At 43.8% G+C, this 26,906-nt stretch overlaps 14 protein-coding genes and 2 non-coding genes across 16 annotated transcripts; 8 read left to right on the top strand and 8 right to left on the bottom strand. All coding sequences in view use genetic code 12, as the record gives it.

Moving 5' to 3' along the window:
• Positions 1 to 202: 202 nt before the first annotated feature.
• Positions 203 to 589, bottom strand: FOB63_003868 (uncharacterized protein; the record flags this gene model as incomplete). Its single annotated transcript, XM_066102363.1, has 1 exon — positions 203 to 589. One exon carries the CDS (start codon positions 587 to 589, stop codon positions 203 to 205), a length of 387 nt encoding a protein of 128 aa, XP_065958305.1.
• A 565-nt stretch (positions 590 to 1,154) lies between these two features.
• FOB63_003867 (uncharacterized protein) lies at positions 1,155 to 1,856 on the top strand (the record flags this gene model as incomplete). The annotated part of the gene is made up of 1 exon (XM_002614578.2): positions 1,155 to 1,856. The coding sequence occupies one exon, from the start codon at positions 1,155 to 1,157 to the stop codon at positions 1,854 to 1,856; it is 702 nt and encodes a 233-aa protein (XP_002614624.2).
• Positions 1,857 to 1,960: 104 nt separating this feature from the next.
• FOB63_003866 (uncharacterized protein) lies at positions 1,961 to 2,746 on the top strand (the record flags this gene model as incomplete). Its single annotated transcript, XM_002614579.2, has 1 exon — positions 1,961 to 2,746. One exon carries the CDS (start codon positions 1,961 to 1,963, stop codon positions 2,744 to 2,746), a length of 786 nt encoding a protein of 261 aa, XP_002614625.2.
• A 29-nt stretch (positions 2,747 to 2,775) lies between these two features.
• On the bottom strand, positions 2,776 to 3,471 carry FOB63_003865 (uncharacterized protein; the record flags this gene model as incomplete). Its single annotated transcript, XM_002614580.2, has 1 exon — positions 2,776 to 3,471. The coding sequence occupies one exon, from the start codon at positions 3,469 to 3,471 to the stop codon at positions 2,776 to 2,778; it is 696 nt and encodes a 231-aa protein (XP_002614626.2).
• Positions 3,472 to 4,555: 1,084 nt separating this feature from the next.
• On the top strand, positions 4,556 to 5,233 carry FOB63_003864 (uncharacterized protein; the record flags this gene model as incomplete). Its single annotated transcript, XM_002614581.2, has 1 exon — positions 4,556 to 5,233. The coding sequence occupies one exon, from the start codon at positions 4,556 to 4,558 to the stop codon at positions 5,231 to 5,233; it is 678 nt and encodes a 225-aa protein (XP_002614627.2).
• Positions 5,234 to 5,974: 741 nt separating this feature from the next.
• Positions 5,975 to 6,056, top strand: FOB63_005625. Its single transcript has one exon. It is a non-coding gene; the product is annotated as a tRNA-Ser (tRNA).
• Positions 6,057 to 6,208: 152 nt separating this feature from the next.
• Positions 6,209 to 6,802, bottom strand: FOB63_003863 (uncharacterized protein; the record flags this gene model as incomplete). Its single annotated transcript, XM_002614583.2, has 1 exon — positions 6,209 to 6,802. The coding sequence occupies one exon, from the start codon at positions 6,800 to 6,802 to the stop codon at positions 6,209 to 6,211; it is 594 nt and encodes a 197-aa protein (XP_002614629.2).
• Positions 6,803 to 7,428: 626 nt separating this feature from the next.
• On the top strand, positions 7,429 to 11,883 carry FOB63_003862 (uncharacterized protein; the record flags this gene model as incomplete). Its single annotated transcript, XM_002614584.2, has 1 exon — positions 7,429 to 11,883. One exon carries the CDS (start codon positions 7,429 to 7,431, stop codon positions 11,881 to 11,883), a length of 4,455 nt encoding a protein of 1,484 aa, XP_002614630.2.
• Positions 11,884 to 11,939: 56 nt separating this feature from the next.
• On the bottom strand, positions 11,940 to 12,968 carry ERG27 (3-keto-steroid reductase; the record flags this gene model as incomplete). The annotated part of the gene is made up of 1 exon (XM_002614585.2): positions 11,940 to 12,968. One exon carries the CDS (start codon positions 12,966 to 12,968, stop codon positions 11,940 to 11,942), a length of 1,029 nt encoding a protein of 342 aa, XP_002614631.2.
• A 219-nt stretch (positions 12,969 to 13,187) lies between these two features.
• On the bottom strand, positions 13,188 to 13,269 carry FOB63_005617. Its single transcript has one exon. It is a non-coding gene; the product is annotated as a tRNA-Ser (tRNA).
• A 583-nt stretch (positions 13,270 to 13,852) lies between these two features.
• Positions 13,853 to 14,956, top strand: CEK2 (Cek2p; the record flags this gene model as incomplete). The annotated part of the gene is made up of 1 exon (XM_002614586.2): positions 13,853 to 14,956. One exon carries the CDS (start codon positions 13,853 to 13,855, stop codon positions 14,954 to 14,956), a length of 1,104 nt encoding a protein of 367 aa, XP_002614632.2.
• A 264-nt stretch (positions 14,957 to 15,220) lies between these two features.
• On the bottom strand, positions 15,221 to 16,720 carry FOB63_003859 (uncharacterized protein; the record flags this gene model as incomplete). The annotated part of the gene is made up of 1 exon (XM_002614587.2): positions 15,221 to 16,720. One exon carries the CDS (start codon positions 16,718 to 16,720, stop codon positions 15,221 to 15,223), a length of 1,500 nt encoding a protein of 499 aa, XP_002614633.2.
• A 1,270-nt stretch (positions 16,721 to 17,990) lies between these two features.
• Positions 17,991 to 22,739, top strand: FOB63_003858 (putative ubiquitin-protein ligase; the record flags this gene model as incomplete). The annotated part of the gene is made up of 1 exon (XM_002614588.2): positions 17,991 to 22,739. The coding sequence occupies one exon, from the start codon at positions 17,991 to 17,993 to the stop codon at positions 22,737 to 22,739; it is 4,749 nt and encodes a 1,582-aa protein (XP_002614634.2).
• A 504-nt stretch (positions 22,740 to 23,243) lies between these two features.
• FOB63_003857 (uncharacterized protein) lies at positions 23,244 to 24,101 on the top strand (the record flags this gene model as incomplete). Its single annotated transcript, XM_002614589.1, has 1 exon — positions 23,244 to 24,101. The coding sequence occupies one exon, from the start codon at positions 23,244 to 23,246 to the stop codon at positions 24,099 to 24,101; it is 858 nt and encodes a 285-aa protein (XP_002614635.1).
• A 26-nt stretch (positions 24,102 to 24,127) lies between these two features.
• Positions 24,128 to 24,424, bottom strand: SFT1 (Sft1p; the record flags this gene model as incomplete). The annotated part of the gene is made up of 1 exon (XM_002614590.1): positions 24,128 to 24,424. One exon carries the CDS (start codon positions 24,422 to 24,424, stop codon positions 24,128 to 24,130), a length of 297 nt encoding a protein of 98 aa, XP_002614636.1.
• Positions 24,425 to 24,858: 434 nt separating this feature from the next.
• HSE1 (ESCRT-0 subunit protein) lies at positions 24,859 to 26,286 on the bottom strand (the record flags this gene model as incomplete). The annotated part of the gene is made up of 1 exon (XM_002614591.2): positions 24,859 to 26,286. The coding sequence occupies one exon, from the start codon at positions 26,284 to 26,286 to the stop codon at positions 24,859 to 24,861; it is 1,428 nt and encodes a 475-aa protein (XP_002614637.2).
• Positions 26,287 to 26,906: the final 620 nt, after the last annotated feature.

The following is a 26,906-nucleotide window of genomic DNA, read 5'->3' as shown; positions in this document are numbered from 1 at the left end:
GATCAGATATCGATGACGAGATGACGAGATGACAATTCAGATGACAAGAAATCCAACAAATAATGCGTAGACTAGAACTAGACTGATCTAATTCAGATGATTCAGATGAGAATGCAGATGATTTTTTGAGTGTGTAAATGCAATTCAACAGAGACCAAAAGAAGCTGTAATGTCGGCTCCGATTCTGGAACTGCAAATGTTGTTATATAAGCGCTAGGCGAGATGTGAGAAGATACGTGACTGCAGGAGCAATGTAACCGCATACGGGCAGAGAAACATATTTCCCAAATTTCGGGCTGGCAAAAGCTTTGAAGGGAGAAAATGAGCCGGGATCAGAAGGAGGTGTTTGCGCTTGTTTTGGCACAATTTTGTCTATTTTCGAAGCTATGGCGTATTTTTTGCTGGCCTGTGTTGTTTGTGTTTTTTTATGTGGAGACGGTATTTTCGCAATATTGCTCGTCTGGTACTGGCATGTGGATCTGTCAGAATAACTCAAACAGGAAAACGCTGGAAGCAAGAAATATTTATTAACTAATTTTAAATTAATTATAGAGATTATGGTTGAAATGGTTCTGAAGTGAGAAACCATTCAAATGCAAAATTGGACAAAGTCTTTGTTCTGGCATTGGCGGCCTTGGGTTCTCGGCATAAATTAAAGCGACACAGCAATGGGCAACAAAATGAGATACGAGCTGAAGTTGCCTCGTTTTCCAGACCAAATGTTTTCATCAACATTTTCCAGATCAAATGTTTCCATCAACATTTCCACTAAGGCTGATGCGTCTTCGCATACTTATTATCTAATATGAGTCAAATACTAGGGAATCCGTTCGGAGCCCATACAGATGTTTCTTTGCAATAATGTGCTTACTTGGTAGAAAAAAGTTTACTTAGTATTAGTCTGATTCGGCTCAGAAATTTAGTAGGGCAATGCCCATTGATCAAAAATGCGCTTCTTGTCAAGACGTATTGTCTCTCTTATATCCATTGCAATTGAATCAAGAATAATACGCAGCATTTTACCAAGTAGCATTGATAAAATCTCCTTTGTACTGATCTCTAATTCTTGTCATTTACGTTTTAATTTGTGTACTTCTCTTTTTGACTTCTTGACCTCTTCTGCATACATCCGCACAATCAAAACAAACTACTCCATGTTTGCAGTCAGCTCCAACAAACCGCCCCTCGAAGAGTTTGACGATGTCAAAAAAGAAATGGAGCAGTTTTCGCTCCGCTTCAACAACCTTATTCTTGAGAAAAAATCCGCCGTGGTGACCTCCAAGCAGCAGCATACCAGTAAAATCAACGATTTGGAGAGAAGAGCACAAAAGCTCCGCGACGAAATCGAATCGCAGCAGATCAAAAAGCAGAAAACGGTGGATTCGATCAACCTGACTCTAAGCGATCTCCGCATGAAACAGGTCAAGGTGGATGGGTTGACGAAACAGCTCGAGAGCCTCCGCACAACGAAAGAGAACCTACAACGAGAAGTTGAGCTTGTCGAAAAAGATTACAAACGCGAGGAAGAGTTGTTAGTCAACATTAGACAGAACCTAAATGACCAGGTTGCCAAAGACATGGACGAACTCACCAAGTTCGAGATGTACCTTGGGTTGAAAATCGAGGCTGTGGACGTTGATCTTCTTCGGTTTCGCTTTGCCAATGTGGACGCCCAGGACATTGATCGTGAAGTCTTGGTTGAGTTATTTGTGGGGGACGAAACGTATAAAGTTCGGCGCACACAGCCGGCTTTGGACCAAAGTCGGATTTCTCAAATCGAGGCCGATTTCAATCAACACGGCGACTTTGTGGTGTTTTTGAAAACCGTCCGCGTGGCATTACGCGAGGCCATGTGAATGTGGTCGGCAGGAGAGCAGACAAGAAAAAGACCAGAAGAGCAAAAATTAGACCGTGGACTATATAATGAGCATGCATAGTCTCTTTTAATCGTCCCACCAAAATGAATCTTCTCCGGATTATTTTCGCCTTGCTTTGTTTATGTGGTGCAGTGTCGGCTTCTTCGTCTTTTGCAGAGTACTCTAAACGGAATCCAATGAGGTTTCAGAGCAAACGGCAGCTAGTGGATTCTGCATTTTGGAAGAATGTCATTGGAAATCCAAAGTTTGCTGTGCCCAATGCGACGAGCATCCATATTGCTGATACCGGGACAGTCTTGATGTTTGCGAAAAACTACCGAGAGAAGCGGAAATGGGCCTTTTGGCGCCATCCCAAAATCCACATGATCGAGCTTCATCTAAACGAAACGAACTACAAAACGTACGATGTTCTCTATTACCCTTTAGTTACATTCGCTGCCGAATTGAGCACCAGCGGAGCCGTTATGGAAAGAGAAGTAAGCACTGGCCACGGCGTCAAGTATACGTTGGACCGGTATCTCGACCAAGATATTGTGGCGATGCAAAACGACTACGGCTATGTTAGTGCACGTGGCCGTAGCTCTTTCACTGCCGAAAGTGTGGTTTGCCGCGTCAATGCCGGCGGAAAAGGCCAGTTGCAAGTGAGCAAAAGGCTCAAGCACTTCCCGGAGGCCAAGTTCCGCAAAATCATATTTTCCGACTACCCCGTGTTTGAGGAGGGTCTATGGGAAAGTATAAGTACTTTCATGGCGGGCGAGACCCACGAGGGTGTTGTGGTGTATGAAGATTGGTTCCATAATAAGCATCGGTGCGTGACTGATGCAAAGCTCTTGGAGGATCCAAAGTTGCGGCGGTGGATCGAACGTTAAGAGCAATACTTTGTCTCTTATAGTTGTCCCTAGCACGGCAGCCTGCTGTGTCTTCCCCGACGATGCAGGTGGGCGTTGATGATTTCTCTGACTGCTTTTGCATCCGAGTGGAGATTTGTCCAGTTGAGCTGGATATCCTGAATGATGTCTTGGTTGTGAAGGTAGTCGTTTGTTAACGACGTCATCATCCACAGCACCTCGAGATCTTGTGGAGGATGTTTTCTGAATACGTGGTAATGCACTTTTTCCATGGCATCGAGACTGGTGTAGTACGCTAGCAAGTTGTGGCGGTCAAATGTGAGCGAGCGCTCATACACCAGGAGCTTGAACGGATCCATGATTTGGGCAAAGTGTGTTTTGATTGTCTCTAATAATTCGCAAACGGTGGGAAACTGGGTGGCTGGCTGCATGCCAGCATCCATGGATGCGGTCAATATCGTCATGAGATGCTGGTTCTCTTGATGGTAGGTTGAGCATGCTTGGAGGGCCAGACTGACTTTGCTCAGGTAGCTGTCGTTTTCTTCCAATGGAGGCAAGTCGGGCACAATCAATTGGGCGAGAAGCGGATTGGCCAGTGCCAAGTCCACCACTTCTTGTAGCCAAAAGACATACGAGATCATGGAGTCTGTTAGCGTGTGTTGCAACGCATCTTGTCTTAGGGAATGGACAGGCTCGATTTCTTCACGTAAAAGCGCCTTCTTGCGGGGTGTGAGTAGAATGTTCATTGAGAAAGGCCGGTTTGGTAGAGAAAGGCTGATTTGGTAGAGGAAGGCTGATTTGGTAGAGGATGGACAGCTGTGAATAAGTGGGAATGAATAAGTGAAGGATGACTTGGATACAATTCGTACTATGGATGATAGCAACTGGGATTATGAATTGTAAAGACTCTAACACCTGTGGTGGGATGTTTTGATTTCGATTTGATTTAGCGATAGACACAAGACTAAGAAAGCTAAAATACTCTCCATCGCATTTTTATCACACCACCGAAGGTTCTGTTATCGCATGATTGGGCCGGATGCAGTCGGTTCGTTGTATAGGCCGTTAGCCTGCAGACCATCTGGCGGAAAACGCAGATTGATAAAAGGAATATAAAGATAAGAGAATAAAAAGTAAGAAAATAAGACAGTAAGAGAGAGTTGAGTCAGAGGCGGAATAATGAAAGAGGTTTAACGATGAATATAATCGGAGATTATATGGAGCCGATTATATGGAGGCAGGATTATAAGAATAGAATAGTTTTATAGTCGGATAAGATTGACCTTTAAGATCGGTTCCAGCTGAGGATATACAGATGTTCGAATCCAGAATTACGATTGTACATGTAGAACCGTGGAAAGCTGACGGAACTGCAGTCTCTCATTCCTGGAGGGTCCTTTCCTTGCATATTAAGGCAATCTACGAAACTTTCCACATAGAACAGAACCAAACCGCAAAGCCACTTGAATTGTCCTAGTTAGGACAGCTGATTATAGTGTGGCTTATCTAAATTATCATTCTATTTATTTATATTTAACTTTATATTATTAGGTAATCTAGGACCCGAGCAAAAGAATTCAGAAGCACTATTTCGTAGCCACAGAAAACACAGGATTCATCGAATCCGATGGTTTTTGATTATATTAGTACAGATTGTGTAGTAATTGCCATTGACCTTCAGTTTCTTCATATTCATATTCATGTTCATCTTCATACTCTCCCAGTTTCTTTCGTCATTCGCATTCGCCATTTTCGGCCATTCTATCCAATGCGATATCTCCTCGTGCGAACTCCGCATTTACTCCACCAACAAACTCAACCAAAATCACCATGAGCGACCCTAAACAGAGAATCATTTCCCACATGAACAAAGACCACCAATTGGCCCTCGTGGACTACGTTGTCATTTACGGCAATGTTCCATTGGCGTCGTTTGTGCCATCCTCGGTCCAGATCTCCGACGTGAACGAATCTCAGTTGGACATTTCGTACCAAAAGATCGACGGCGAGAAGAAAACATTGCCGATTGTGTGGAACCACGCCGTCGAGAGAGAAGGTGTGGCTGTGCATTCGCTTCTGGACGTTAAGGGCAAGTTGGTTGCCATGGCCAAATACGCTGCCGATAAACAGGGCTACTCGCATGTTCAAATCAAAACCGTGGCGTACCCAAGAAAACCGTTGGAGATTGGGTTGTACGTGTTTGGTGCCGCCATCTTGGCTACGTTGTACGACAAGCACTTGCTTAGAAGATTGGCCGCCAACGACCGTCTCTTTTCTGCCGTGGCAAGCTATCTTCCATTCCTTGGCAAGGTGCACACTGTGTTTGAAAACCACGTGAAAACCATTGCCATTGCTATGTACGGCATCCACATTGTGGAAATCTTCACTTGGACGTTGCCCTTGGCCCGTAAGTACAGAATCCCATTCCCACAACGCTTGGGCTGGGCCGCCATGAACTTTGTGGAAGGTTTCATGGTTCCACGCCGCTTGAAGTCTTTGGTTGCTTAGACTTGGTCCAAGGGACTACACGTTATGAATTTACGTACGACTGTACTCTGTAGGAAATCCAAGACCAGAGAACATAGTGATAAAAATCAAGACAGATACTCAGAACATTAGGCGTAATTGTAAAAGCCTACAAACTGTAAACAAGGCTTATAGAAGGTTAACTTCATGCATGGATCTCATGATGACAGATTTATCTTCAGCCATCTAAAGATGGTACAACCACTATGATCGTTCAAATGGACAAGCTACTTTTCATGTGATGCCAAATGTTTGAGAGTCGTAATAGATACAAACTTACAAACCTGAGACCAGTCATCTTGTTACAATAATGGCTTAAGAATCCGATACACCCCAATTATCCTAAGTGCTACTTTAACTTATGTGATGTTCCTCCGAATTTCTAGCCAATGTGTGGCTTTCTCGTCCTCTTACATAATTGATCACTTTGCCAATGTGTTGATTTCTCTCTCTTACATAATTGTTCACTTTCCCTCCAACTTCTTTTACCCTCCATTTCTTTTACTCCATTTCTTTTACAAGGACGTTCTTGGCTCTTTTTTGTGTGCGATTCTGCACCAGCCTGTTTGGACATTTCTCGCCGCCTACACACAGGAAAAGCGTCTGAAAGCTCTACAATTATTCAGAAGCAACAAACATTTCAAACAAAGACATTCCGAAGCAAAACAATAAACCATCTGTCCACAGAGTCCCAGACGACCAAAAAGAAAGTCATCATAACAAGGCAACTTGTCCGAGTGGTTAAGGAGAAAGATTAGAAATCTTTTGGGCTTTGCCCGCGCAGGTTCGAGTCCTGCAGTTGTCGTTTCTTTTTGCCTTCACAGTGAAGAAGCTGGCCATAGTGATTACAATAGGTATAAAGGTTCACGAACGCCTCTACATTTTTCCTACAGCAGTTCATTGTCGTTCTTCAATTTTATCTTACGTAACCCGTTACACTAGTATACATGTACCTTCTCAGCGATAGAAATCAGGGCGGGCCGTGTTCACACCATATTCGCTGAGCGCACTGCTCAAATCCTCCATGGTCAACACAATCTTGCCCTGTTGATTTCCGGCATTCGTCGAATGTGTCAGTGGCTGCTGCTGGTCACTGCCGCCCTCAGTTGCGCCTGCACCTCCACTGTTCTGCTGGTTGGCGTACTGCTGGCCCTGGAGAAGCTGCTTGGCCCGCAACTGTGGGTTGGACGAGTTGTAAACGGCCGAAGAGCTTCGGATCCGGGAGTATTCGTAGGCGTCCTGCGCAATGTCCGAGATGAACTTCTGCGTGGCCAAGGCCAAGAGCCGCTTGATGCGGACATCCGCGGTCTGGAAACCGTTCTTCGCCAAGTAGTAGTCTGTAACGGCGTCCGGGATGATCGGCGCAAACTCTCCGTCCATAAGCTCAAGCATTTCTTGGAGCGTCTTATCTTTGCGTGTCAATTCGGGGAGCTCCAGAAGAGATGCGGAGGTGGGAGGTTCGGGTTCTTTGTTTTCCGTCACTTCTGGCGGCGCCGAGTCGTCGAACTCCTCGTCGAGTTCTTCGTCGAACTCTCTTTCTTTGTCGGACATGGCGGTGGTGGAAGGAAGCTGAGAATGTCTTTGCGCTTGAAATGGAGCCGGGCGTTATCTGCAGGAGGCAATAAGAATGACTTATTCTGGTGACTTATTGACGGAGAGTAGGTTTAGGAAGAATAGTTTGCATTGGTAGAGATGGTTAGCTGAGTTTTTGGGCAAAGATCTACGTTAATAGAAGATCGGTACCAGCGAAGGGTGGTTGTTACACTTTGAACAATCTAAGTCGAAAAGACCAAAAACAGTTCCCAGCATTGTTTTTGCACGATTGGCAAGCCATGCCTCATGTCTCTTGCCCTTGCCCTTCTTCTGTTGAAAACATGCCCCTGCCCTTCTTCTGTTGAAGTATTGGCTTGGCCATTACACCCGTACACCACCGTACCTCAGACGTCAAGGCCCATGCAAAAACACACCAGAACGCCTTCGTTCCGCATGGAAGAAGCTGGGCCTCTTCCGGGCACACTCTGCGATATGCGGCAAGGTCCCGCAATAACCAGATCCCGTCAGCAAGTACGGGTTGGTGAAAATTGTGATATCACGTGACAGCTTCCTAACCTACCACTAATTTCGCCAGTCAGTGGGGTACGGGTGCACACCTCTCCACATCACTAGCGTCTGGCCCCATGTCTGCGGATCCGTACGAGTCGCTCACATTCGGCAACTCGCTCTCGGTCCGAGTGGACGGCGCCATTGGCGCCATGTCGCTCTCGCCCAATGGCCGAGACGCCGTTCTCGCAGGCCGTCGTGGCCTCTTCATCATCGATCTAGACGACCCCTTCAGGACGCCGCGCTGGCTCCACCACATCACGTCGTGGGAGGTGGCAGACGTGCAGTGGTCGCCGCACCACGCCGCGAAACCATCGTGGTGCATTTCCACGTCCAACCAGAAAGCGCTTCTTTGGGACTTGGCACGGCCGTCCAACAATGCCGTTCAGAACGTGCTTCACCGGCACACGCGCGCCATCACCGACATCAACTTCCACCCGCTGGACCCGGAACTCTTGGCCACGTGCTCCATCGACACGTTTGTGTTGAGCTGGGACATGCGGACGCCGCGGCGGCCCGTGGGCAAATGGGCCGAGTGGCGGGCCGGCGCCACGCAGATCAAGTGGAACCACAGCAACCCGTACCAGATCGCGTCCAGCCACCACCACAGCTTCTACTTGTGGGACTCGCGCCACGGCGCACGGCCGTTGCTCCACTTGGACAATGCGCACGAGGGGAAAATCAACGGCTTGGACTTCAGCGGCTCGCACAACAAGTTGATGACGTGCTCGAACGACAAGAGCGTCAAGTACTGGGACCTCAACACGTCGCTCTCGGACGGCGGCCTACAGCCGACTGTGGTGATCAAAACAGACTATCCGGTGGCCCGCGCACGGTCTCTTCCCTTTGGAAACGACCACTGTTGCGGCATCATGCCTGTGCGAGGCGGCGACAACGCCGTGCACGTGGTCAACTACGAGGCCGTGTACCAGGCGGCGCGGTCTTTGGGCGAAACGGGCGTGTTGGACGTCACTCCCGACTACTCCTTCAAGGGCCACCACGGCCCAATCAAAGACTTTCTCTGGCGCACCAGGCACGAGGCGTACGAGGGCTACGACAGCAAGCACTCGTGGAAAGAGTATCAGCTCGTGACGTGGTCGCTGCATGACTACGACTTGAAGCTCTGGCCCCATGACGATGCCTTGTACCGGACTGTGGACTACCATCCGCTCCATCAGAAGCTCTTGGGTCCACTCGCCGACGATGGCGCCAACGGTTCCAACGGCGGCTCGGCCGATTGGTCTGGCCAGTCTACGCCTGTGTCGGAGATCGAGGAGCCTCAGGCTGGTGCCATGAAGTACAATACATATTGCATGGAGCCGCCATTGTCGCTAAGTGACGTTTCCAAAGACGCCAGCGGCGATCTTCTCTCGTCTTTGGCGCTCATCAAAATCAAGCAGTCGCAGGAAAATTCGGGAGGCCACTCGCAATTGAACCACTTAACGTGGATATCTGGAGTGCGCATGGGTAGAACGGGTTTGGAAAACCTGGCATTGGAAAAAGATGACGGACCAACCAATTTGGGCGAAGAGGTTAGCATTGTTGGCCACAAGTTTCCGAAGATCCGCTTCGAAAAGATTTCCGTGTCTACGGGCCATCTTGTCATGTCTTTGCGTGGGCCGCTTCCAACAACTAAAGAGGACACGGGCCTGCAATCGAGCGGACCCGCCAAATCTGCTGGTGAAAGGAAGGACAGTGTCCAGGAAAGTGTCTCTCCATCTGCGGTGGTGTCTCCGAACACCACGGTCGCTAATGCAGGCAGCGCTCTCCCTTCTGCTGTCCAGACTTCTTCTATCCATCAGCCCGTTTCTTCAGGAAACACCTCTTCAATCACACAAAATATTCCTACAGTGCCAGCAAACCTTCCAGCAACAAATATCGCAACAACAAACGTCCCAGCATCCAATATTCCTCTGACGAACATTCCTGTTGTGGCCGCTGGTCCAAGCACGGGCCCCACTCGCAACCCTAGCCTGGCCAACGGGGCAGCTTTGCAAACAGAAAGTCAATCCAACAATGATGCATCTCCAGAACAGAAACTCGTTTTTATTCGCCTTGATATTCGGTTCCCGAAAATGTATCCGTACTTGGAGAATACGGAACTGAAACGCAAGAACAGCAAAAAGCATAAGAAAGGTAACGAGATCAAATTCGACATAGAGGAGACCCACGAACTCACAAAACCCATCAAAGAAGAAATGCTCACCACACTCAACAACATAGCATTTTTTTATTCCAACAAATACAACAAATATTGTTTGGAGCCTTGTTTGCGATATCTCATGGGAGACAAGATCGAGCTTGACGACACTTTGATGCTTGATGCCGGTTCAAGCGGAGAAACTCGAGATATCTCTGATTTGGAGATGGAAGTTGAAGTGGGTGCTGAGGACTGGGTCGACGATTTGATCAACCAGCATGAAGCTGCAAGCACTTTGGTGAGAGAAATGCCCAATTTGGCAGAGGAAGACGATGATGAGGATTACGATTTGATTCCGGCAGTGAACGATCTATCTGCCAGCCACGATCTGTCAAGAATCAGAGACGACAGCAACGTTTCTGCAAACGATAACCTGGTGGGTCCGGATGGAAATATAAAGCACGATACAACTCCGTTGCCTAAGGGATGTGGTGCAATTTGGGCCCCATCTGGGCAACTTGTGTGTTTCTTCATTCCCCAAAGAGAAGATAATTTGTTGGAAACAAGACTTGCACGAAAGTTGCACATGACAAGAAACGGAGAGTCTCTGGTAGTGAAGACCTACAGTGAACTTGAACTCTCTGATAGTCAATCATCTGAAAGTGAAGAGTTAGAATCTGAAGACGATAGATCGTCCCTCACATCAAACTCCTCTGATGATAGTCTATCCCACGACTGGAATGAAATGTTGCAGGACGACATACCATCTCGGTCGCGTGTTCCAGGAATGTTTAAAGGAGCAGTGGGGATAGATCGCAAATTTTTGAGGAAGGAAAACATCAAGTCTTCCATTAATAGAACTTTCAGTGGCAAGGAACACGGCTCAAATTATAAATCATCGGCTTATGGAGATACCAGTCTGAGATCTACTAAAAGAACAAAAAGAGACAATAAGAACGTCCAAAACATTGTCACTGTTCTTGATTTCAGCCATCTTATGCCCGATAAATTTGAGTTGGCATGCGAATATCGCGTACTAGGAGACTCTCCAGAAAATCTAGCCAGATACAACAGCCATGTGGCTTTCTCCAAAGGTTATAAAGAGTTAAGTGACGTTTGGAGGATAGTGGAGATGATATTAGTAAAGGATGTGAGTCCCCATGACGTTCCTGATATAGGCAAGGATGTTTTCTTCAGCGAAGGAGACTTCAAAGGAAGGTACTTCTGGGGGTCTCACCCATTCGGGCATTCATGGCTTATCGTCAAGCTTTTTGACTACTTCGAAAAGGCTGGCAATTTGCAAATGCTTGCAATGTTGTCTTGCATTCTTTTTGAGAACATCAGCAACATTCGGGCCTCGGAAAATGGTGACTACAAGGTTCCTATTCACACACCTTACTCATCGTTACCTCCTGTGCCATCTGTTGTTAACATTAAGGAATACGGAGTTTCTGTCCGGGAGTCTAGAGCCTCATTGGCGATGGGATCCATGTTTTCACATCCTGAGGCCTTTGACGAATTTGCACTTTCAAGAAAACCATCCACCTTAAGTGCCATAGCCGATGCAGATGCACCCACTTCTGTTTCAAATTCCATGGATAACTATTCTAGAAGCTCCTCTCCGCACATTTTGAGCCCTCTCAAAAAACACTATGGCTCATTTGTGCCGCTGCTGGAATCCTCGGTACAGTGGGACCACACTCCTGGAAAGAACAACAAATGGTTGGAAGGTTCCAGGAGACAGTCTCGCCTGACCTTGACCAGAAAAGACAAGAATATTTCCACTAGAAGAACGCACCACAACCTTACTCCTGGTGCAGGCAAGCCAAGGCCTCCTCCAACGTTTACTGTTGAAATGAAGAACATCCATTCTTTGGATTTATACGAGCATGTCTATTCAAAGTCGCTTTTGAGCGAGTTGGATGAGAATAAAATAATGGGCTACAGAGATCAATACGCAGATACCCTTTATTTATGGGGGTTGCCCTTTAATCGCATCAAAATCTTGAAGTTCAACTATCCGGAGAAAGACAATAGGAAATCCGAATCTGCTTTTGACTCTCACTCGTGCGGGTATGGGTTCCGGCCCAGAAAAGCAATGGACCCTAACCAACAATTATTATCGCCACTAACGCCAATACCGACAGCGAAGCATAATAGCTGGAACACGAGAAAAAGAAATAAATTCCAATATTGTGGTCTTTGTGGGCTTGTTGTGTCGAAGAGAGTCGTCCTTTGCATACATTGTGAACACGTTCTTCATTCAGAATGCGCATCATCGTGGTGGTTCACTGAAAAAGCGGATGAGAAGGAAGGTAATGAGGACGATTCTCATGACTTACAGGAGTGCCCAACTGGATGTGGATGTAACTGCTTGGATTACGAGATTTGAATTGCTGGCCCTGTCATTCTACGTCCATATATGGAAGCAAAGCTCTTATACATCACTTATGGAATCCGAGTTTCAACTATCTGGTCCTTTAGCTTTTCATCCCACTCGGCAGCAAGCCTTGTCATATAGGCTGCGACATCTTCGGCACCGGTAGTGTCTATTTCTTTCTCCTCCAAAAACTCTTCTCCCCACTTGTTACAGCACGCAGCTATTTTCTTGTTTTGGTCATAATCAGCCAATGCAGCACTCACGGGTGCGTTAGCCGCAGTGTAACCGGATATGTTGTGGATGGTAGAGCCCATAAATCTCGCGATATAGAATAATAGCATCATTCCGTAATAGGTCACGAAATTCAAGTACTGGAAAAACGAGAAACTGGTGAAGATGCCAGGATGGACAAGATACGAATAGATATCGTCCTCCTTCCACTTTTTGATATTGCCACTGTGAACCAAATCCATCAATCTTTTGGAGCCTTCATATGGTTCGGGAGATTTGAGCAACTGCAAGTCATCGAAGGACAAAAACTTGGGTTCGGCCATAACTGACGAAATCCAGATAATTCTTCCTCCGCCTTTGAGCAAGTGCTTGATTTTATGAATGAAGTAGTAAGGCCCAAAAACATTTCCCTGGAAAACAAGCCCCATTCCGTCGCTCGACCTGACGCCAACCCTTTGAAGCTTGTACGTGGGGAATGTAACAGCATCAAGCAAGTTTGTGAAGACGCATTTTGTGGCCAGAATCCAATCGATTCCGCTGTATACTCCTTGGGCAGCATTAATGAAAACATAATCAATATGGGTATATTTCTTGTTCAATTCGTAGTATCCGCTAAGAACAGAAACCATATCAGTAAAATCGACGAGGAGGTAGTCGAATTCGAGCTGTCCTGTTCGTCCAGGAAGCTTTTCAAGTGCATAGTCTTTGATTTTGGTGATGGCTTCTTTCACTCTCGGAAGCGTTCTTGACGTGACGACAATAGTCAAATTTGTGTCGGCGGAAATTGTAGAAAGAAGTCTGTATGCAATATTGAAGCCCAAGTTGGAGTTCGTCCCTGTGATAACTGCAACTTTTCCTTCTCTCATGGCTGTAGATTTATGTGAACATTTTATAAACGATGTCGTTTAGTATGGTTACAAAATACGAGACACGCGAGGGTTTTATGCAGGTCCATATAAAGACTGGTGTATTTTGGAAAGCTTCATGACAATTGAAAAAAAGAGAGGTAGAAGCTCTCGGCGGTGGTGTGTCGGATGAAGCAGCAGTCAGAAAGAATTGGGGGTGAAATAAAAACAAAAAATTAACGACAACTGCAGGACTCGAACCTGCGCGGGCAAAGCCCAAAAGATTTCTAATCTTTCTCCTTAACCACTCGGACAAGTTGCCTAATCGATGAAGCTTGATAGCTGAGGATCCACCCTGATCAATCTATCATCAATGGCATTTGATGCAAATTGATCACGAATATCTGTTAAGACAGTCTCACCCCTGCTTGTTCTTGGCTTTAATATTAGCATCCAACATAAATGCACGTGAGGCAGAGAAGCTCTACTATTGAGGAGTTCTAATCGGAAATCTCGTCTGTCGTATATGCTTCCTTGCGTTTCTGGTTTCAGACTGCAAAATCCGTTTCAGGGACGAAATTACTGAAACGCTCGTAGTCTGCCGGAATGCGCTTGGAATTGAAGCAAAAGAAAGCACTACATCAAACACAATGGAGCGAGTAATGTGTCTGGCAACACGGGTAGTAACAATTGGATCTTAAGGGGAGAGAAACGACCATTAAGAATGGATGAAGATAAGGGGACGGAGAAAGGTCCAGAAAAGGATAGAAATATAATAATGCAGTGAGAAATTGATAAGTGTTTCAGATGGGTCTCATACACTCTCCAAGACTATCCCTGTACTAAAGTGACCACAGGGACATATAAAGGGCCAGAACCACTCAGACAATGACCCATTGTGCTTCATGACAAACCAGCGGCCTGTGGTTTTCCACATTGACAAAACGTACCAATTGAGACAGAAATTGGGCGAAGGTGCTTATGGAGTGGTTTGTGCCGCTGTGCACCGGCCTACGGGAATCAAGGTTGCAATCAAGAAGATCGAGCCCTTTTCGAAAAACCTAGTTTGTTTGCGGACCATCCGTGAGCTCAAGCTCCTAAACTTCTTCAGCCAGCACGAGAACATTATTGGTTTCTACGATGTTCTCCGGCCTCGAAGTCTCGACACTTTCCATGAAGTGTACTTGGTGCAAGAATTTATGCCCACCGATTTGCATAAGCTCATCTACTCGCAGGTGGTGCTGGACCAGCATATCAAGTATTTTGTCTATCAGATAATCCGAGGGCTTAAGGCCATCCACAGTGCCAATGTGATCCATCGCGATTTGAAACCTTCCAACATCTTGGTCAACTACAACTGCGACGTCAAGATCTGCGACTTCGGCTTGGCCCGCATCCACTCGCCGAACCACAAGTACTCGCTGCTTTTTGAGTCCAAACTCACAGAGTACGTAGCAACCAGATGGTACCGTGCACCCGAAATCATGCTTCTGCAGTCGCTGTATTCTACGGCCATAGATCTCTGGTCCGTCGGATGTATCATGGCGGAGATCTTCCTATGTCTGCCGCTTTTCCCAGGGAAGGACTATAAGCACCAGTTGATGCTCATTTTCGAGTTCCTCGGCACGCCCACTGCCGAAGAATTGGACAGTGTCAAACTGCTGAGAGCAAGAGACTACATCAAGCTGTTGCCGTGTTACGATGCAGTGCACATTGCCGATTACTTTTCCCATCATCCTCGCAGGATCGCAAGGTATGGCTACGAGCCAATAAACTCGGCTGGCCTAGACTTGATGGAAAAATTGCTCAGCTTCGATCCGTCCGACAGGCCAGACGCAACCGAGGCATTAGCACACGAATACTTGGAGGAATATCATGACGAGAACGACGAGCCGGTCTCTGATACGTTATTGGTTCCGGAATTCTTTGATCTCGAAGAGAAAAATACCTTGTCCATGCCTTTCTTGCGGAAACACTTGTATGACCAAATCATGTACATGACGCGGTGAATGGTTTGTGCTGGAAATATAATAAGTTGGAAATGACAATGGAGAATCAGTATTTTGCTAAAGGTTACTACATTTACTCAATCTGACTTATACAGGCGAGGGAAGGATACAGTTTTGATGACCTTATTTTCAACTCATTCTTGTTTTCATATAATCAGAGTGGTTCCCCAAGTACCATTATTTGGCTGTCAGTATACATTTGTAGTATGAGTGATATTGAATATACGCTTTCGTTATTTTCGTAAATATAGAGAGATGCCAGGCTTAAGTCAAAAATCTGAAGTCCAGCTTAATTTGAGAGCTATCCGTTCCTTTACCCAATTCGCTTTCCCAGTCCATTGTTTCGTTTTCGATTCTGACGTTCAACACTGTTAATCTCCATCTCAAGGCAATAGCACACAAAATGGCCAAGCCAATGAAAACACAGTTACAAACGAATGCCACGGTGTAACGAGGAGCGTCAGAACTTGGATACAAGTAAGCATTCCAGATCGAGGCGGAATTGGACATACAGTTCATCAAGGAAATGGCAATGGCTCTCTTCAATGGAGGACGTGGACACGAGTTGGACATCCATGACAAAATCGTTGTAAACGAACAGTAGAGAGATGGAACCATAATAACCATTGCAAAGTATCTTGCTCCGGTGTTCAATGTAGACACAGAAATGATAAATGAGATCAATGCAATGCCCAAAGGAGCAACAACATGGTAAAATCTTTCTCCTGTTTTGTCAGCGTGACGGGCCCAGAAGAACGTCGAAACGACAGCAACCAAGTATGGCGGAGCAGTCAAACACAAAGTCACAACTCTGCTGAAGTTCAAAGTTTCCACAATGGATGGGAAAAAATTAGTGACACCACAAGCAGCAACCAACCACGAAAGAATACCCACACAGGCCCACACCTTTATATCTTTCACACACAACAAGAAGGAGCCCCAGTATGATTCTTTGTTAATGCTATCGGTGTCATCTTGGCCGGTTTCGCATCTGATCTTGTACAACAAGACCTCTCTCTCCAAATCGTTCAACATTTTGGAGTTGCCAGGCATGTTGGGCAAAATGAAGTATGCAAGGGGCGCAATTCCAACAGTCACGGCACCTTCAATGATAAACAACCATCTCCAGGATCTCAATCCATGCACATGGTCCATATTGTCAACGATTCCCGCAGCAATAAGACCGGAAAATGCACCCGAAAGTAATGAGCCCGAGTACAAAATGGAGTTTCTTAAAGAAAGTTGTGATCTAGTGTACCAACAGGACAAGATATAAAGAGCTGAGCCGAAGAAACCAGCTTCCACAAAACCCAAAATCAATCTGATGGCTAATAATCCGCCGTAGCTTTGAGTAGCCGCCGTGCAGGTGGAGACAGTACCCCATGACACCATAATGACAGTGATAAAAATAGCTGGCTTTTTAAACTTATTCAACAACATGTTTGCTGGAATTTGCATAAGAATGTAACCAACAAAAAGAATAGAAATACATGTTTGGTATTGGTTTCCCTTCAAGTTCAAGTCTTCCTCAAGGCCACCCAATCTGGCACTGGCAATGTTGTTTCTGTCCAAATAATTTAAAATGTACAAAATCACCAACATCGGAAGCAATCTCATATCGACTTTTCTTGTCACCTTTCTGTGGATCTCGTCGATTTCTTCATCGGTGTATTGTTGCAAAATCTCTGGCTTGTCCACCACATCTTGCTCTTTAACAGAATCAATGTGGGTAACTTCTGCCTTGTCAACTTCCGGTTTGTCCATGGTTTTTTGTTTCTTTTATGTGAGTCCCCAAATTCAAGAATATGCCTTTACGAGAAGAATAATTTCTTCAAAGAAAAGGCGAAACTCGATATTTATACGGCGCGTTCCATTAGTGGGGGAAATGCGTCTGCAAAGGAACTTACCTGCAATTTTTGTGGAGACCGCGGGGAAATTTTTTTCTTCTATACAGATATCTGTGGGGGATCTATTCACCCGATGCATAGATATTCTGATATTATGTGTCTATTGGCCTGGTTGCAGTTGACGCATGAAGGCTTAATCTGTATTGCGGTTACCTTTTGTTGTATGCAGACAGGGTATGCCAGCAAAGTTGAGAATTTGCTGTGATTGAAATGATAGTTACCTCATAGAATGTACTGGCTGAATGAAACTTTGCGTATATATTTTCTATAGTTGGAAGTAGGCTCTGATGCCTGTTTATTCCTATACTGCTTTCTCAATACCCCGATGGCACAAAAAATATTATTGGACGATGTATGCACGTCTTACCGCGATGTAACATCGTTATGTCAAGGGTGTACACGAAAGCATAAAAGCCCCACCTTCATTCCCCTGCCCCCCACGTAAACCTCATGCAACACCTGCATCTCGGGCGATAACGCCGCAGAAAGTTTCACTTTTATGTACAAAGAGAAGTTGTTGGTCCTGTGTTCAAAAAAAAATTTCTACTCCATGGATATTCCCCACATGAATTGTTGAGTTCGTCTAGATCTTTGCTCTATTTCTGCTTTACTGCTGGCAATTCATTTCTTGGCGATTGTTCTCAAAAAAATTGCAGTCCTTTGAAGAATCACAAATGTCATCAATCATAGATGTCACTTCCTGGTAAAAGCCGCGTGTATTTTAATTCCCTCATGTCGTCTCCCCTTTGACGTGGTAAGTGGGAGCCTACACAAAAGAATGGGGTCTCATGTGTTCAGAATGAGAGAGAGCGATCTTACACACTTTTCTTCCACGTTCAGCATATATGTTTTCCCTAAATTTTGAAGGAAAAAAAAAAATAATGAGCGGTCTTGCTAAATCGCACAACGCAAGGGTTTTTATCCGAGGTTATTCCGATTCCGGATCAACGGGAAATGCTACATAAAAAGAGCGTAACACGAAAGTGAAGTAGCAAAAATAAGATACAGGACTCGCGAAACCACAAACTGATCGGCAGGTACAATGTTGCTCACGTGACTTGGCATTTCGTCTGGTTTAAGGAACGCCTCACATGGTTAAACCTTAGCTTATTCATAATCTGGTGAACATGTCCAATATCAACAAAAATAGAGACAGGTACATTAAGAGAAGGAATCTGAAGTCAGATTATGCAAATTTTACAAATGAGGATGGCAATCTCGAGGACGTGCAATTGGCGGCAAATAGCACCAGACCCATTTCCCGACTGTTGCGTGGGGACAATGGAACAAGCGAAACAACAGACTTAGAAGCCCCTTCTCAATTTCAGGAGGATAACCTGGATACACATCAGAGTGTTGCCTTCTTTGGAGACCATGATTTCCATGCTGGTGGCGAACAATATGACGAGTCAGATGAAGGAGGCGAGGGCGGCTACCATGAAAGAGATCTGTACATCAGTGAGGATGTGCATGACGATGAAGATGACGATGGGGAAGATGGAGAAGATGATGAAGTAGATGGTGAAGACGATGAGCTCATTTCCGGTTATTGGTCAGAAGAACTGGAGGATCGAGACGAGAGTCACAGAAGTGCTCATCCCTCCCGGGGATCGACATTGCTTAGGAATCTTATGCAGCAAGAGCGTCTTGAGCTATCTGACTCGAACTTGTTAGATGTAATGCAGCGCATTGTTGGAGGCATGAGCGGTGATACGTCTTTTGCGAGACCCAACTCTGAATACGATCACTTAATCGATAATTTGAACCAAAGGGAAGATTCCTATTTGGTTCTTGAAACCCTCAATGAACTTCTGGAAAGATTGCTTATGATGAATGGGTTTACTGCGGAAAGAGTTGTCCCTGCTGGTAAATTAGCCAAGTCACTAATACTGATTTTGAACGATCCTCGTTTTATCGATGAACTAGAGCTACATCTTGTCGCTTGCAGGTGTCTTTACAACTTCATCGAGGTAAATCAAGATTTCATCCACCATGCTTTGAACAATAATGTAATGGAGGCCCTAGTTCAAAGAGTATCTGAAATCACTTACATTGACCTTACTGAGCAAGCTCTACAGACATTAGAGGCCATATCGAGGGAACCCCGCGCTCATCTGTTAATCGTTGAGAGTAATGGCTTGCAAGCTTGTTTACAAAACCTTGACTTTCTAACCATACATGCTCAAAGAAAGTGTCTCATAATATTTGCAAATGCTTGTACAAACATCTCGACTGAACGCTTTTCTTTAGTCGAGGCAGCCTTTCCACTTTTATTTCAAGTTGTTAAGAATTACAAAGACTCATTAGTTATTGAGTATGCATGGCTCGCCATCTCACGCATAATTTCCAGCTACAAGCATGAGTCTGAATATATTGAGAGGCTCTTTGAGAATGAAGAACTTTTGAAGCAAATGGTACTGATAATTACCAAATCGTGCAATTCCTCAACCACTGAAAATGGATTAAACCAAAGATCAACTCTATCATTGATGAAGTCCTTGAATATCCTTTCGATTGTATCCATTCGGATCTCCAATATTTTATTGAACTTGGACATTGGGTCTGAAATATGCCATTCCTTGAATAGATACAAGAAGACTGATGAATCGAGCCAGAAATTGAAGAATTTGGATTCGACAATTTCTAGCAAATCTTTCGAGAATATGGTCCCAATTGAAGCTGTAATAGCTGCTCCTAAAGATTTCCTTTTCCAGTTTCTTCAATTAATTGACAGTATTTTACCCATTCCACCTTCATTTGACTATACACTGTTCCTTGAAAAGGTTCCAACCGAGAGCGCCTCGCTATCCTATGATGAAAAGATAAGTGTCTTTACATTCGGAAAGTTTTGGGGCTTTGTGAATACAATTTGGCCAGTGCTCATTCATTCTTTTCAAGGATCTATGGACATTGATGTAAGAAGAAAGGTTTTGCTCGCTATGTATAAGATCGTTTATTTTGCTGATGAATCGGTTTTGACTCTGATTGAGGGATTCAATTTGTTATCTGGGATAGTCGTATCTGTCATAGCCTCGGAGAGGAAATTAGTCGATGCTCAGTATCTGTCGAAAGGAAATGATGGTGTCAATGTTTTAAAGCAAAACCTGATGGTCTTCAGTGTCTTTCTTATTTTAAAAACTATGATGGAAAAATCAAGCATTGGATTCTTAAGATTATTAGAAAAGGATGGACTCTTTGAAGATCTTTTTGCGATATTAGATGGTCTTCTGCAATCCTACGAACATGATCAAGAAAAGGATACGTCAAAGAATCCTGATGACCAAATCAGTAGTGAGGATATTCATCCAAGATCACACCGTGTTTCATTTTCTAGCTCTAGCAGTGCACATTATTTCGCTAATAGCACTGTTTCCTCTTTGCAAAAGAGCTACAAGAATATTGTTGATGTCGGCGCCCAGCTAAAAGCACTTTATGATGACTTCAAAGATAAGAATGGTGTACTACAGGAGACAGGAAATGAGATTGCTAATCTTATCCGAAGGCTATCTAGTGTATCAGATTCAAGTCTGAACGCTGAATGGGACGATATCTGGTCTACTTTGAAGAACATGTTGGACTCGAACAAAAATGGCGTATCAAGTTTCGAACTTACGAGTCTGGGAATTTTAGACATCCTAATCAATTTATTAGGGGAAAATGGGTCTTCAGTTTCGACATCCCCTTGTAAATCGTCTTTCGTGAAGATTTTCTATACCAACAATGAGTCAATATCACGATTCGTCAGTTTACTTGAAGACTCGATTTCCAGAAGAGAGACATTTGATGTTTATACAAGTGGTGGAAGCATAGGCGGTGATTCTTGGAATAACACTGCATCTATGGCAAAGCAAATTAAACTTCGTCTTGTTCCCAAAGTAATTGATGATAGTTTGCACAACCAAAGGATGCAGCAAATGAACATTTCCGTTCACTCAGTTGCTACATTCAGGACCATAGAAGAGTTTTTAGAGCAGAGATTTGATCTTGCTAAGAAACTTGATGAACAGGATCTGCCTGTGAAGCCCCCTCTTGGTTCGTCTGATGCGGAGATGGTTGAAAACAATGAGAATCATTCTACTCGTCGTATTCATTACTTCCTCAACTGCGAAGCAATTCCGTACGAAACTACTGTGTTCGGTGCAGTCTTTAAGGGAATTCAAAACGAGAAGAAAGTGGGAAAGGTGGACCCGTATGATGTTTGGAGTAAGCAGCATACAATCTTTTACGGGTATACGGACTCTGAAACACATAAAGAAGAAAATGAGCCATTTTATGAAGAGCGTGATTCCGAATTTTGTGACAAAGCAACAAATTCTGTGTTTCTACTTTTGAAAGTGTTATTTGAATTAAATAATGAAGTCAAGAGGTTGCATGAATATACCTCTCTTCCACCTGAAAAGTTTAGAAACTGGAAGTTGACGGTGAAGTTGAACCGCCAGTTAGAGGAATTGTTGATTGTTGCAAGTGGAACATTGCCGAATTGGTGTATGCGTCTCACCAAAGACTTTCCATTCATTCTTCCGCTTGAGAGCAAAATTTTATTTCTTCAAAGCACTTCTTTCGGTTACTCGCGTCTTATCCATAATTGGCAACTCAGAAGCGCACGGGAAAGCTCTGATGATTCTTCCCGGCGTTCGGCCGAAGGTATCAGCCTCATTGGAGCACAAGTTGGAAGACCATCAAGGATTAAAGCAAGGATCTCTAGGGAGCAGTTTTTTCCTAGTGCCATGAAAGTTTTGCTGGTTTATGGAACTTCGCCTGAGGTTCTTGAAATTGAATACTTCAACGAGGTTGGTTCTGGCCTAGGGCCCACTTTGGAATTCTATTCTACCACTTCACGTGAGTTTTGCAGGAAAGAGCTTCATATGTGGAGAGATGATCCGTTCATTTCAGATAATGACACTAATGGAAACCCTTATGTGTTTAACTCTAGTGGGTTGTTTCCTGCTCCATTAGATCCTCGGAAAATTGGTACAGAAAACGGGCGAAAAATTCTTTTCTTGTTTTCACAATTGGGAAAATTTGTTGCAAGAGCTTTGCTTGATTCTCGTATTGTGGACTTTGAGTTCAACCCTCTCTTTCTTTGCATGGTTCGGAATTCAGAGATGTTTGAAGGAGACTTGAACGACAGTGAGAGGAAATACCCCGATAAACTTTCATCTGCTTTGGAACTTGTTGATCCCAAACTCGCCAAGTCCTTAGAACAATTGAAATCTCTTCTGTCACGGGTCGAACTGAAAGGAAATCATTATGATCAGATTGAGGAACTATCTCTTTGCTTTGTTTTGCCAGGCTATTCAAATTATGAACTTATTCCTAACGGAGCTAATATTTCCGTGACATCTGAAAACATTGATCAGTACATTGAAAAGGTTATTGATGCTTCTGTTTTTAGTGGTGTCTTTGAGCAAATGAAATCGTTCGTGAAGGGCTTCTCTGAGGTTTTTCCTATCAGTGCCCTCTCTATTTTCACAACCGATGAATTAAATGAAGTCTTCGGTAGCTCCCATGAAGATTGGTCAAGAGACGCGCTCTCTGAAGCAATTAAACCTAACCATGGTTACGACCACGATTCTATTGCGATCGAGAGACTTATAAACGTGTTGGTAAACTTTTCGGGCAAAGAGCGTCGCAAATTCTTGCAATTTTTGACAGGATCTCCCAAGCTCCCAATAGGAGGATTTAAAGCTATGCGTCCTGAATTTACCGTGGTACGCAAGTATGCGGAAGACAATTTTATCAGCGATGATTATTTACCGTCAGTTATGACTTGTGCCAACTATTTAAAACTTCCTGATTATTCACTGGAGGAAATCATGCACCAGAAACTAATTGATGCAATCACAGAGGGCGCAAATGCTTTCCATCTATCATAAAAGTATATACTATGTATAAGATTAAACTTGTGCTGTGAATTATATTTTTGAACTTTGTGTGCAGCTCATTATTGAAAATTTAGTAATTATTGATGCGGGTGTGGTAAATCGCACCAGTGAAAGGTGCTTGTCAGTAAAGTGGACTACCGCATGAAACCAATAGAACAAAAAATAATGATACGAGGAAAACCTTTGCTGTTACTTTCAAGAAATTCATTTCTTTTTTTACACAACATTCGTTTTCATATTTTTTACACTTGTTTGGTAGGTAATTAGTTTTCGCATTTATTGGCGACGTAGCAAAAAATACACGAACTGTTCCAAGTTGAAGCAACAAAATGTCATATGAATACGAAACTTGCTAAAAATTAAAACTCTACATCAAGTCGAAAATCAAAAAACCATCTTAGTTCTACCATATATCTGCTAGTCCCTACAGGGATCCTAGTAAACGTCATATTAATTTGGTGAAGTGCATATGGTGGATATACAGTCTCGGTACTTATGATTGAAGCTGTGTGGAGGAATAACCCAATCGCTTCAGGATTTAACGGAAACAAAAGAACGATGTCAGTGAATTTGAGCGCCATTATTGATAAGTTGGTTGAAAGCGCACCGCCAGGTGAATTGAAAAGCGTAAAGAAGAACTTGGATATTATTGTTGCACACGAAAATACATCCATTATCAACAAATCGCTTGAAAAGTACATTGAGAACAACTTTGTTGTCCTCTCTGGCCAATACATTGCCGGTAAACTCAACAAGGATGCCCATTCGACCAAATTTTGGGACTACATTGGAAAGCAAAAGTTCAATGTAGATTCGAAAAATGAAAGAGCTATTGATTTTGAGTCGGCAGATCCTGAGGTGGAGTACCCTGATTACTTCGATGGTTTAGTGGAAAGATTAGAGCTTTATGGAAACAACCATTATCCTTCGAATTATGCCTTTACTATCATCCCACATGTTGACAAAACTGTGGAGGTGGTCATAATTGGTGAAAAAGTCAACGTGGAAAACTACTTCAGTGGCCGCTGGCAATCAGTATACCGTGTCACGGTCAGTGGTGCAGTTACCGGCCATGTCAATTTAGATATACATTACTATGAAGACGGAAACGTTAGACTCAACTTCGAAGAGCCAATAAAGGACGCTTTGAATGACGTTTCCGCGTCAGGCATAGTGAATTTCATCAATAACTTCGAAAATGATTTGACTATGAAAATCGTCGAGCAATTCAACACTTTGAACCAGAACTCTTTCAAAAATCTTAGAAGATTGCTACCAGTTACCAAATCCAAGATTAATTGGGGAAAAGCTATCGGAACATACAGGTTGGGTTCCGACGTCGTAAACCAGTAGCTCCTATTTTTGAATCAATGAATGTTTCATGATCTTAACTTTGTAATAGTCCATATGACGAAGAAAAAAACCAATATTAAGAAAACGATTTTAGTCAAGCTGGCATTTCTGCTCATCACAGTGCGCAAGTCACCACTTGATCTCTTGACTTTAGTCCATAGCTGAGCAAAGTTATCATTCAAGAGATCTAAGGTCAGCATTTCTTGCTGAATTCCTCCGTGTATGTCATTATCAACTGTAGTTCTAAATTGATGCAAAGTTTGAGCAAGCTGATCGAACCTCTGATTATTCTGTTCTTCTCTATGACCGTACAAATTTGACATTCTGTACGATGTGCCAGATTACGTCTCCTCAATCACTTCTTTTGTAACACTACTTCATGATAACTATATGCAGTCACAACATAAGTCCAATCTTTTGTGCAGTAGAATCAACTCTATACACACTGTTGATTGAAGCTGATGGATCAGAGACTAACCCAGAGGATTCCTTATAGGAATCCTCCAGTGAGGATCTGGGGACAGGCGCTGTAGTACTCAGTGATTGGAGTGAACATTAATAAGTGACGTTTGATTGAGATTGATATATCAGGAGATAGAGAGATAATCCTTAGAGAAAGGAATCTCAGAGAGAATAAGTGATCTCATATATCCGTGAGAACTACAAGGTGCAACCTTCTTGATACAGAAAAGATACAATATGTATCCCTATAATTTAAAATTCTGTAAGATAATGATGATACTCCACAACAAAACTCCTAGCGGATATTCTTCACAGGCGGAAAGTGAGAGTGATGCAGGAATCCTTGGTTTTCAGTACTCGGACTTTCACCAGTAAACGTGGTTACAGGTGCCTGACTTGGAGAGGATCCCAGAGGTTGACCGTACTGAAATCGCGCATAATCAGAATTCCCAAATCCAGCACTGGTTGGCTGTTGTTCTAGATAGTTAAACGATGAGCCATTGTTTCTGCCACCAGAAGATTGAGCAGGGTATGAACTGTTTACCACAGCATGAGGAGCTGCTCGTAGATTCACAATTTGATCAACGAAGCTATCGTAAAGCTTGGTTTCTGCATTTACTTGATCATGCAAAGCAGCAAGTTCGTCTTTTCGACTGCTGTACTTATCAATTAACAACGCCAACGTTGTTTTCAAAGGAATGACCTCATTATATAGAGCCGTTACTTCGTCTTCACTAACAGATTCAGGATTCGCAGACAAAAGAGCAAGCAATTTCTCGACCTTCTTGGAGTCTATATTCACGAGCCTCGTTTCTAATGCAAGCTCTCTTGCTTCTTCTTCTGCGGATTTGGGTATCACTGGAGTTACATAGTTCAAAGGAAAAATACCAACTTTACCGTCTGGAAGCATTCCCCTCCACCAGTCCCGATACACAGACTCAATGACAGTAATGATGTCGCCTTTTTTAAAGGAAAGTTCATCAGGCTCATATGAAATCAAATCATACAATGCGCAAACCTTCTTGACATTAGAAATTGTAGAGGTAGGCAGATCTTGATTCACCCCCCTCGCCTGGTCATTAGTTGGCGCGTTTGTAGCATGACCAGTAAGATCGTTGTTGCCTTTCAGTACTTCAGTTACAGTGCCTGAATTAGGATCTTCAGTTATTCTTCGTTCAGTCTTCTGTCTTTCATATTCTTGAACTGAAAGCTTGAGTGCTCTTTCCAATTCTAACTCTTCATTCTTTCGGTCTTCGCGGGAAAGGGTCTTCTTTTCGGGTTTGTCAGGTGGTGTACTTAAATACTGGGGATATTTCACCTTTATAGTCTCATAAGCGTTCCTTATAGGCTTTAATGAAGGATCAGAATCAAACGAGTCGTTTAATTGCAGAATAACTTCAGCAATTCGAAACTTGATCAGCCTATGCAATCTCCTGTCCCCTAGTTTCCTGATTAGTGACTCCTGAAGAAAAGATGTCGATGCAATTTCCTGCTTCATCCGAGATCCACAATTTTCAGCCACGGCAATGATCAAGGTCAAAGTACGTAAAATGACATTTGCATCTTTAAGGGTAAGTCTCGTCTTGATAAGCTTTATTGCCTCCTTCGTGTTTGTTTCTGGGTTCGCCGTAATGCAATCGCAAGTATCTAAAATATACTGCCAGTTGTCCCCAGTCAATGTTGGATCAGTAGCTTTCAGAATCTTCTTCTCCAATTCAGTCATTTTAGTAGTAATCGTGGAGTAAGTTCAGTGTATGCCCCGAAAGCATGATCTTAGAAGCTGCGGCGGAAGCTAATGTGCACTCCAATAGTCGGCTATACTTTTTATCAGACGTAATCTGCTACAAAGGTACTCTTTTAGTTAATTTTTGGGTAAGCACCCGATACTCAGTAAATTCAAGCTCCTTGGCTCTTCTTCTTCACTAAGCATTACATGGGTCAGTATATATATCAAAACCAATTTCGACATGATTATCTAGTTCTTGATCTTCTCGCTCACTCCGCTAGTAGTTTAACAAAATGCCCAGTGTTTCACATTGAGCTGCCCAAATACTAAGATCCATTGCTAAACCTTTCATTAGCGCGTTTGAATGGCCATAAGGACATGAGACGGAACGCAATATTTTGTTCGTGCACCACCCCATTGATGAACCGAGGAAGTCTAGGGTTAATACTTTAAGCTCGGTGGTTCAAAATGGAAACTTACGAGTAGAATTGCTCATTTCAAGATGAATCTTAAATCCATTTTAATGACTTCCTATTTTTCTGCTTTGCTTTTCAAGAGAGCAAAGCTGAGTCGTTTCATTCCCAAGCGCGACTTGAAGCTCGAATCCTTACACCACG

Source organism: Clavispora lusitaniae (assembly GCF_014636115.1).
Source record: "Clavispora lusitaniae strain FDAARGOS_655 chromosome Unknown tig00000185_pilon, whole genome shotgun sequence".
Lineage (NCBI taxonomy): Eukaryota > Fungi > Ascomycota > Pichiomycetes > Serinales > Metschnikowiaceae > Clavispora > Clavispora lusitaniae.
This window is presented reverse-complemented; position numbering and strand designations above follow the sequence as displayed.